The following is a 10909-nucleotide window of genomic DNA, read 5'->3' on the forward strand; positions in this document are numbered from 1 at the left end:
AGGAAGGAAGGAAGGAAGGAAGGAAGGAAGGAAGGAAGGAAGGAAGGAAGGAAGGAAGGAAGGAAGGAAGGAGTACTAAATTGGTAGCTTTTTTTAAGGATGAAAAGTCCAACTTTCCCTGCAATGATGGTGAAAGTGGCCAACATAGCGGGCAGTCTGCTATTACTTTCCATAAGCCCCTATATAAAGTGTACAGGCATGATTAGCCAAGCTACCTTACAACTAATCCTGTTTCTGTTAGAGATGATTGTAACATGCCAGACATTCCCAGCCATCTTTAGGATTCTAGGAGTCTTTCCCTCAAGTGATTGAAGAATCCATGAATCCTCTTTCCTTTCACCCTCAAAAAATAAAATTAAATAAGAAAAACCAATTACCTTACACCTTATAACTAACATACTCAACTTCTTTTTAATGATAATAAAAGGGGCAGCTAGGGAGAGCACCAAGCCTGGAGTCCAGGAAGACTTGGGTTCAAATTTGGCTTTGGACACTTCCTAGCTATGTGACTGTGGGCAAGTTACTTAACCTCAAATTCCTAGGCCTTACCACTCTTCTGCCTTAGAATGTTTACTAAATATAGATTCTAAGACAAAAGTAAGGGTTAAAAAAAAAAGCAAGAAGAATTTATATTTGTTTTGACAGGTAAAGGGGGACACTAGAATTATAAAGCTGGAAAGTGTCCCATTTAGACCTATGCTCTAGGAATCATTTTGTTATCTATGTGAAGGGCAGGCTGGAAAGGGAAAAGACCTGAAGCAGAGGCATTTCTTACTGATGAGCACAATATTTTTTTTTTAAATCTTTGTCTTCCATCTTAGAATCAATACTGTGTATTGGTTCCAAGAAAGAAGAAAGGTCTGGGCTAGACAATAGGAGTTAAGTGCCCAGGGTCACACAGCTAGGAATGAGGTCAGAATTGAACCCAGGAACTCCCCTCTCTAGGACTGGCTCTCTAGCCACTGAGCAACCTAGTTGTCCCCATGAGTATAGTCTTAAAAAAAACCCACCACAGTCCTACTTAAAAGTGGTGAACAATAAAGGCAGTAAGTGGATTCTCAACAAAGAGTATTTGCAGATGGCTTCTCAAAGAAGACAATCCCAAGTAACTGAAGGTTCTTCGACTGATTTCATCCCATTCTAGGGACCCCTACTTTAAATAAAATCTGATTAAACCTTTCAAGTGGAAAATTTCTCTTCTTCTTCTTGTAAGTGCCTCTGTCAAGAATGTGAAAAACACTCCACATAGTTTCAAGTGTAGGAAACCCTGAAGTGATTGTTTGACAGAAATACAAGGCTGAGCAACTGAGAGGCAAAAGGGCATGAGCAGCAGCCCAGTATTTCTAACTGACTAGTTCTTGCTGGGCTAGCTGTCAAGGGGGCACACTAGAGAGGAATAAGACTCAATCAATCAACAACAAGGAGATGGAGACAGAGTGGGGAGGAGGGGAGAGAGAGACAGAGACAGACAGACAGACAGACAGACAGACAGACAGACAGAGACAGAGACAGAGACAGAGACAGAGAAGTGGGGTGGGAGGGACACAAAGAGAAAGAGAGACAGAGAGGGGGAGGGAGAAAGACCAAAACAGAGACACAGAGAAAGAGAAAGGGAGAGGGAGAGAGAGAATGAAAGGAAATTTTAGTAAAGAAGGCACTGGCAGCTGAGGTGATGAGGAAAGAGTTCCTACAGAAGGTAAAACTTGTAAAAGCCAAGGAAGCTAAGGATCTGAGATAAAGAGGGAGAGCATAATAAGTACAGAAGATAACCAGGGCAAAGGAACAAAGGTAGGAGATGGGAGTGTTATATATGTAAGGAACAGAAAACAGGCCAGGTAAGGTAGGTAGTAGAATGTTAAAGGGGGACAAGGTATTAAGAAGACTGTAAAGGAAAGACGAAGTTATGAAGAGCTTTAAATGTCAAACAGGTATTTGATCTTGGAGGTAATGGGGAGTGACTAAAGTTTGTTTAAGATTTAGGGGGAAAAATCACTTTGGTAGATGAGTTGAGAATAGTTCAGAGCAAGTTGATTCTGCAGCTCATTTTACAAATGAGGAAACTGGGGCAATTAGGGGGATGTGCTGGAATACTCTTGGTCTAATCTATTGGGCTTCCATTGCTCAAAGAACTCTGCTCAAACACAAGTGAATTGATTTGCCAACTTGTGACCTTGATGATTCAGAAACACGAATCCATTTGCAGATTTCCCAGAAAACACATATCATGCCTTTACTTTCAAAGCTACTAAATATAAGATTTCTTAGGAATTTTACATAATCTCAACTAACCAAAATTGACAGAAAGAGAACACCAGCCAGCTTTCCAGGCATTCATAATATGGGGAAACAACAGGGCCATGATATCCTGAGAGGTTCCTGGAACCAAGATACAGGACAAATCCACCACCACCTTGTAAGCCCCTTTCCTTTTTTGCTTTATTCTCAGAGGGACTAAGAGTGATTATTTTCTCAAACTGTGGGCTCATAGCTCGATCTACAATTTGTCTAGTCTAGAACACCAACCGCCCCCCCCCCCAAAGAAACCCCCAACAAAAAACTTCTACACAAAGCTGAGTCATCAGAGGATGCATACAGGAGCTTAAATCACCTTGGGAGATTTTCTAAGCTAATGGGGACATACTCAGATCTCCTAGAGAAGGTAGAGCATTCTCTTGGGGAAGGAAGGCAGCCCTATGTAGAGGTAAAAGTACTTATTCCTAGCTCCAGCTCCTTTGAAGTAACTGGATAACAAGCAGATGGCCAACTGATAGAAGGATGAATAAAATGTTGCTGTAGACATGGTTAAATAGTATAAATGAGACCATAAAGAACATAATGACAACATTCCAGGATAGAGGAGGTTTCAATCTGGGGTCTGTAAACATACTTGCTTTCTTTTTAAAAAATTTAAACTTTTACCTTCTGTCTTGGATACTAACTATATAAGTATCTCAGATACTAAGTATTGGTCCCAAGACAGAAGAAAGGTAAAGGCTAGACAATTGGAGTGAAGTGACTTGAGCCCAGGGTCACACAAACAGGCTTCTCTGAGGCCACATTTGAATCCAGGACCTTCTGTCTCCAGGTCTGGCTCTCTACTCCTTGACCCACCTAACTGTCCCTGTGAAAATGCTTTTAAGAAATGTTTTCCTAACTGTTTCTGTATAATTGGTTCCCTTTATAAGTCTACGTGTTTTATTTTATGCAATTAAACACATTCTGAGAAGGCTGAGCTGGTGTGGAAGTGGGGAGTCCATTTTACAAAAAAACAAAAACAAAAACAAAATAAAACAACTTAAAAACTCCTGGCTTAACCTGTGGGTTAAAAAACGAAACAAAACAAAAAACAATTTGCAAAGTCAGCAAGGAAGCACAGCTTGTAGATGACTTTTCAAACTGGAATTGCCATTTGGCTGTTGTGTGGCTTTGGATAAAGCCCTCAAAAGCATAATACAGCGCTATATATATTTATACATTTTTTTAAGTTCAAAAACATCAGCGGTGAGGGCTATTTTGTACTTAATTGTTACATTCCAGAAACTCTAGGTCTCTGAATATGGTAAAACGTTACCATTTTAGACTAAAACAGCAAAGGTCACAACTTACTACGAAAAATTTACATTTTTTAAAAAAGGGAATTTTAACCCTTTTCAAGGGCAGAATATAAGTTAGGTTAAGGGCCTGCAATTTGTGATCCTTCAGGCCCAGTTTTTAAGGAAGAGAGAAGTTAGGGATGATGAAAACCCCTCAATCAATTAAGAAGTTTAAAGGACATGCCTAGAGTTATACCCCAGCATTCTTCATGGTTAGAACCTTGAACCCAGACTCTAGGCCAGGGCTAACTGCACAGGGACTTGCTGATGTGAAACTAGCATATCAGTGGTACCCTGACCAGTTACTTTTTTTTTTTTTAGGCAACTGATTGATCTGCCTTTGAAGAATTATTGAAACAGATCAAATTGCTTTTTTTTTTTTAACCCTTAACTTCGGTGTATTGGTTCCTAGGTGGAAGAGTGATACGGGTGGGCAATGGGGGTCAAGTGACTTGCCCAGGGTCACACAGGTGGGAAGTGTCTGAGGCTGGATTTGAACCTAGGACCTCCTGTCTCTAGGCCTGACTCTCAATCCACTGAGCTACCCAGCTGCCCCCTGACCAGTTACTTTTAAAGTGCTCAAAACCAGTTCCTATTCTTAGTAACTTGGAAAAAAAATCCCTTGTTTATATGATTAATTTTCTTAGCAACATCCTTTTATCAGAACAAAATGAGAACTGCAGCCTAGCCTTGCTCCCTAAATTAACAAATTCAAAATGAATAGAACCAAGAAGCTCCCATTTGGCACCTTACCTGACATTAGTTACTAATTGGAGGTTGAACAACGATGCCTATTATGACATCTTCCAAGATTCTATGATTCTGACATATGCATGGAGACAGTCAGAGGAAAGCCAGACATTAAAGACTTTTGGTTCTTCCGAGGTTATGGCTTTTTTCATGTTGAATAATACTCTACATATATGCACATGTATGTCCTTGTATAGTACATGCTATGTTCTATATGTATACACACATGTGCATAGTTTTTCCAGCCAGGTTCGTTCCCCTTCTTCCCTAAAGCACTCAGATTTCCCCCATTGGAATAGGAAACACACAGAGAGCAGGGGCTCAGGATTTGGACTCCCAATTTTTAGCAAAGAGCTGGGTGCTTAGTAAACAATTAATGCTTCATCCAATCTAATTTAGTCTCAAAAGGCTTGCCTGTTCCCTTCTCAGATCTTCATCCAAGATGCCTTGGAAAATTATTCTTACAAAAATGTTGCAGAACTGGGCCAATAGGCAGGCATATGGCTGGTAATGATAATGCACTAATTCTATCAGTCCAAGAATACTTTAACACCTCATAAATGAGATCCATAACTAGGATCTGTCATGGTTCACTAGGGTGCCACCCTACCCCGAAAGAAAGGGCTCTGAATTTGGAGCCAGAGGCTCGAATACTTGCTACCTGTGCGACCTCAGACAAGTTATTGGAGTTCTTCTGGCCTCATCTGTAAACCAAAAGAGATTGGACTAGAATTGTGAGGTCTCTTCCAGCTCTAAAACTCAAATCTTGTGAGCTGGAATAGTCTCATGGAAGGCTGGCTGTCTCTTGATATTAGCTTCAAGGATGGCAATCCTGGAACCATTCTAATTGTTCTTTCCTTCTCTATCCGAATGCTCCACAAATTCTACCTACACTTTGGGTTTCTCTGGTTTGACCTCTTCTTTCTTTGCTCCTCTCACAGTCAGTCATTCTCTTGGCCTAAGCCTTGATCGCTTCACACCTGGAGTTATTCAAGACTTTCCTGGCAGGTTTCCCTGTTTCCAGTCTCTCCCCTATTCCAGTCCAACCCACATGAGGCTGGCACACTCATTTCCCAGATTTCTTTGCCCTTTCCTCTCTGTTGCCCTCATCTCATTCCCCTCTGGATAATTATTTGTGGCCATGTTTTCTGGTCTCATCTATTTTAGTGTCCTCAGAGTCTAGTTTTTGTGGAGGATGAACAGTGCCATTTTAGAATTGGTATATGACCAAGAATTTTGTATTTGGACTATTATGTGCTAATGAGGCCCTTATCACTTCAATAATGCAAAATGAAACTTACTCTGCTCTTTTCAAAATAATCTTTGTGACCACCAATTCTTGTAGGTCCAGAAATAATGCTTCCAAATGGAAACTTAATCATATTGGGAAAGCTAGATGGCACACTATCAAAGTACCGGGCCTAAAGTCAGGAAGACTCCTCTTCTGGATTTCTAAGCTGGCCTTAGACCCTTGCCAGCTCTGGGACCCTGGGCAAACCACTTAATTCTGCTGCCTCAGTTTCCTCTTCTGAAAAATGAGCTGGAGAAGAAAATGGCAAACTCCTCCAGTATCTCTGCCAAGAAAAACTCAAATGGGGCCACAAAGAGGCAGACATCACTGAAAACTAAATAATAATACATTGTTTAATTAAGCTGTATTTTTTTTTTTTTTTTTTTGCCACAAGACAAGTTGAGTATTTGACCTCCATTTCAGAAGATCTGCTAGTGGGTTTTCTGGGAACTCAGGCTGAGAAATTCTCCTTTTATCTAGAACTGAGTTCTCAATAAATGTTTACTGAATTGCATCAAATCTTTATCAATCTATTTAAGAACAATAAAGACTGAAGAAATCTCTGCTCCTTATTTCAGGTCCTTTGTCAACTTTTCTTCTTTCTTTTTACTCACCTTTGCCTGGAAGCCTTTACTAATGCCATTCTTTTTATCTAGAATGCTCTCCTCTCCATTTATCAATTTTTCTTAACTCTTTTCAAAATTCATTTCTCTTTGGAAGTTATCTTCCTTGATCACTGTCAAATCCAACCTTATGCCATCATTTCAGTATATTCCCACAGGATTGATACATAATATGTGCTATATTATCTTGTATTTTTCCCTTCCATTTGGACCTATGTGATTCACTTGAGTAGAGAATGTTCAGTGTGGAAAATTCCTCCACTGATGTAGACCAGCAACTTGACTATAAATTATAGTCACAGCAAGTTGTCTGGGTCCAAAGGTCTCAAAGCTTTGTGTGTCAGAAGGCAAAGATTTGAACCCAAGGCCTTCTGACTCCCTCTATTCACCATACCACAATGCTTCTCTTTCTTATAACCACCTAATTTTTTTTTCTATAGGTATGTTTGGTCCCATTAAATAGAGCTGAAAAATGTTTTATGTGTTTTATGTGTTCTTTCTTTTCTATTCCTTTTAAAGAAGTTAGCGTTGTACCCAAAGATAACAAATGAAAAATGAAGAGAGCAAGATCCATAGCATACATCTTATTTTATGCTTCACTTGATATTAGTAATCGGGGAGCTGAATAAAGTTATCTGTTATTATATTTTTCAAGGATTCAGGTATGATTTTCACACATGCATAGTCAGGTGGTTCTATTAAATGCTACTAAATGAATATCTTTTCTATCTTCAGATCAGCAGTTTTTCTACTGATCTTTGAATTTGTCTGAGCTTCCAAAACCTAGAAACTTATATATTTCTATGATCTTAGACCTGGAACTCAAAGCACATGCAATTCAACCCCTATATTTTAAAGATGAGGAAATGGAGTGAAAGAAGTCAAAAGATTTGCCCAAGCTCAGTCAATAAACATCTAATAAGTGCCGACCATATGCCAGGCACTATCCTAAGCACTACAAAGACAGAGACATAAGACAGTCCCTTGCCCTGAAAGGATTCACAATTTAATGGAATTAGATCCACAATGCCCCACATGTAGGAAGCACTCAATGCCAATGTTCCTTCCAGTGTCCCTCACAGAAGAAGTTTATTTTGACTCTGTTTCAGTGTATCAACTTGTTTCTGTGAATAGAAACCATCCATCTAGGAAGACCAATGCTTCAGTCCTAGCTCTTTGGCCTCTTGGTGTCCCAGGAAAGTGAAGATTATACACATGACTTGTATATTTATACAACTATATGATTCCCCTGCATCGATTAAATCAAACATTTTTCTCATTAATGAAAAAGAGCCTTGAAACAGAAAGTGTAGCACCTATCTAAGTCAACAACAAATCACTTTGTAATCATTCCATACAACAGGAAAGATGACCCAATATCTTAGTTTTAGTGAAAGTAAAACCTAGAACTCACCTTCCTCTGTAGGGTTAAACCCACAGATGTCACAAATGCAACGAACCCACTTATTCATTTCCTCCTCGCTGTCTGCTACTAAGTAGAAGATTCGATCAATAGTGTTGATATCAAAAATGTAGCTGTTTTCAAACTCCTTTTTGTTAAATGTCAATCCAGCATCTACTTGTTGACATAAGTTTAAGTCAATAATGCGGATGGGCTTTTTGGCGTGATCATTTTTGTAGTATTCCAATACGTCTGGATCTCCCGTCAAACGGCCACTTCGGAGCACAAACCACCGCCTCTTCCATGCCTGAGAAGGAAATTAAAATATCCATTTAATATGCAGGAACTAAAGATTATTTAAAAACCAGATGCGAAAATATAAAATAAACAAAATAAAAATAAGACACATAGCAAAACAGTTATCTTTTTTTCTATAAATATGAATTTATTTGTCATTATAAGAGCAAACTTTCCTGAATATAAATAGGAAGTCTTTCTATTTCAGATCTAATATTATGATGCATTGATATAGTCATATAGTAGAATGGTCAACACAAAAACCTAGACAACTCACATGTCAGTACATGTTTAGATAGATGACATGAACTAAATGTTCTACTTATTAACTTTCACGGCTTTTTTCAGGACTTAGCTCAAACCTCATCGTCCATAGCAGGACTTTGGGAGAGAATGGAGTGAGCCAATGGAAGATTTATGGGATTCACAGAAGATGGGGAGGAATGGATCTGTAGCACTGGAGGGAATGGTCACTTAAATGAACTCTCCAGCCCATAGTGTCTCTCTCTAAGTTACTGAGTTACTGAGTATATTGCTCTCTTGGTTCTACTCACTTCACGGTGTGTGGGCACATTCAAGTTCCCCCATGATTCTCTCAATTCCTCCTATTGGTTGTTTCTTGCAGCAAATAGTATTTTGTTGCATTCCTGTCCTACAGTTTATTAAGCCATTCCCCAAGTAAGGAAAGGATTCCACTTGACTTCCTTTTTTTTTTTTTTTTTTTTTTTTTGCTACTGTAGTAGTGAAATTAGGGAAAGTGGAAGTGACAGGCAAAAGGCAGAGAGTCTAAAGATTCCAGAACTCTGGGTCAGTGACTGGCTGAGTTGGCAGTTAGTCCCTGGACTTTCACCTTGAAGGTATTAGTTATTCTTCTCTCTGGGTATCCTGTCTCTGTGGATCACCTATCCAGACTTCACTGGCAGGGAAGAGGTTGAGTTTGGTGAGACACACTGGTGGACTGTGGTGACACAATGGTGGACGATGGTGTCAAGAGCCTTACTGCCTCGCCTTTGGATTAACTGCTAAGACCTACTGGATTCCTGACAGATCCTTGAAGGACAACAGGCATGAGATCTCTCAACCAGCCCAGTGGACCTGTTTTACCTTCCAGCTTTTCCTTACTTTAAAAATACTATCAAAGGGGGAATTCTGGATAGGATAGAGTTTGGCAGCTGGGTAATATAGGAAAAGATCTGAATAGAACATCTGTTGGACGTTCGTGGGAGGGAATCCAGATCTGTCCTAGTTAGTTCATCCCAATCCCTTCCCTTACCTATCCCAGTTAATTTAATAAACCCTTGTTGTTGTTACCTTGACAGTTTCTCCCTGAAATCCTTACCCAGATCAATAGGATTTAAGTTACTGGCCCAGGGACTATTAAGAGCCTAGAAAATCATTTAACATCATTCAATCTCTATACCACCAACCTATCCATTAAGACATTTTACCATTCACATTTATTTATTTTTTCACAACACAAAAAGTACTGCTGGATTTCATACCTAAGTTCTTATAGAAGCAATCACCACAACAGACAGTAGCAGTGCTAACTAAGTATTTTTCTGAAATTAAATACATGGCAGTGGGTAACCCAGAGCTCAGAGAAACCCCCTTTCCAATGAGGTAGATAATATCATTTAGCTTCAACCTCCATATTTACTAAAGTGTTCTTCAAATACTAAGAATATTTTTTAAAAATTGGATTTTCATCTTTTACTCCTTTTAATCTTCCAGTGAAGGTTTTAATTAATACATTGTGAGATAAATCTTCAGGAAGGCTGAAAGAAGATAGCTAAGCAATTTATAAATCAGATAAAACCCACCCCAAACCACTGAGAGCTGATAAAGTAAGGTAAAGAACTTCTTGGAAATTTCACCTCAATACAGAATTAATTTTTGAACTGGCAAGTATTTCAGAAAATAGATAAGCAGCAGAACTGGAAAACATTCTCTCTCTTTAGATCTGTTAAAGAGTTTGGTCTGGTTGAGCCCCTTTTTTGCTTGAAAATTTTCAGTGGCTTCTGGTGTGACCTTGGGGAAAATTGCTATCTCTCTGTGCCTTAGTTTCCTTATCTGGTAGATGAGCAGACAGTTCTAAAGCTATGAATAACCTACCTAGTAAAGTTCAAACTCTTGTCTCACCATCTGCCCCATCCCCAACATTCCAGCATGCTTTCTACCCATCAAATACAACCTGGTTTATATTGTCTCTGGGCTTTCATTCTGTGCCTGAAAAATCCTCCCTCCATCTATCACTGTCTCCTGAATTTTTTTAAGTGCATAGCTAACACCAGTTCTTCCATGAAAACTTTCCAGATTCTCAAGCTGATAATTACTTTCCCAGGCTCGTGTAGTATTTCCCCAATGTATTTATCATGGATGATAGCATATATTACAATTATCTGTGTATGAACTATATTATATCTCTGTTAGTATCAATAAACTCTATAAGAACAGAAATATTGTCTCGTCCTAGGGGGTCAACAATGCTCTGCATACAGCAGGCATTCAACAATAAATCTGTTGAACTGAACTGGCCTACTAGGTGCCCATTGCCCAAAGGTTAGAAAAGTCCCTTAACTAATAAATGATAATATTTAAATAGCACCTACTATGTGTCAGGCATTATGCTAAGCACTACAATTATTATTTCATTTGATCCTTACAACAACTCCGGGAGGTAGGTTCTATTAGCATCCCCATTTTATAGATGAAGGATCTGAGGCAAACAGAGATTAAGTGACTTGCCATGGGTCATACAGCTAGTAAGTATCTTGAGTCTGAATTTGAATTCAGGGTCTTCCTGACTCCAGGCCAATACACCACCTACCTGTCTTAGGAATACAAATCTGACATTTGAGGAACTGTTAGAAACCAGACTTATAACAGGAATTCTTATCCATATCCGGATGAAAAAGATTTATAAAGACAAATCAAGATGTTCTCTAGAAAA

At 39.1% G+C, this 10909-nt stretch overlaps 1 protein-coding gene across 1 annotated transcript in view; it reads right to left on the bottom strand.

The window, feature by feature from the left end:
• Window positions 1–7978, bottom strand: part of GAB1 (GRB2 associated binding protein 1) — a gene marked incomplete at its 5' end in the record, with an annotated part of 57031 nt that extends 49053 nt beyond the window's left edge. The window contains one exon of the mRNA XM_044682271.1: window positions 7672–7978. Within this exon, the coding sequence (XP_044538206.1) occupies window positions 7672–7978 (307 nt within the window). The remainder of the gene's footprint in view (window positions 1–7671) is intronic.
• Window positions 7979–10909: the final 2931 nt, after the last annotated feature.

Source organism: Gracilinanus agilis, chromosome 6 (genome assembly GCF_016433145.1).
Source record: "Gracilinanus agilis isolate LMUSP501 chromosome 6, AgileGrace, whole genome shotgun sequence".
NCBI classification, from domain to species: domain Eukaryota; kingdom Metazoa; phylum Chordata; class Mammalia; order Didelphimorphia; family Didelphidae; genus Gracilinanus; species Gracilinanus agilis.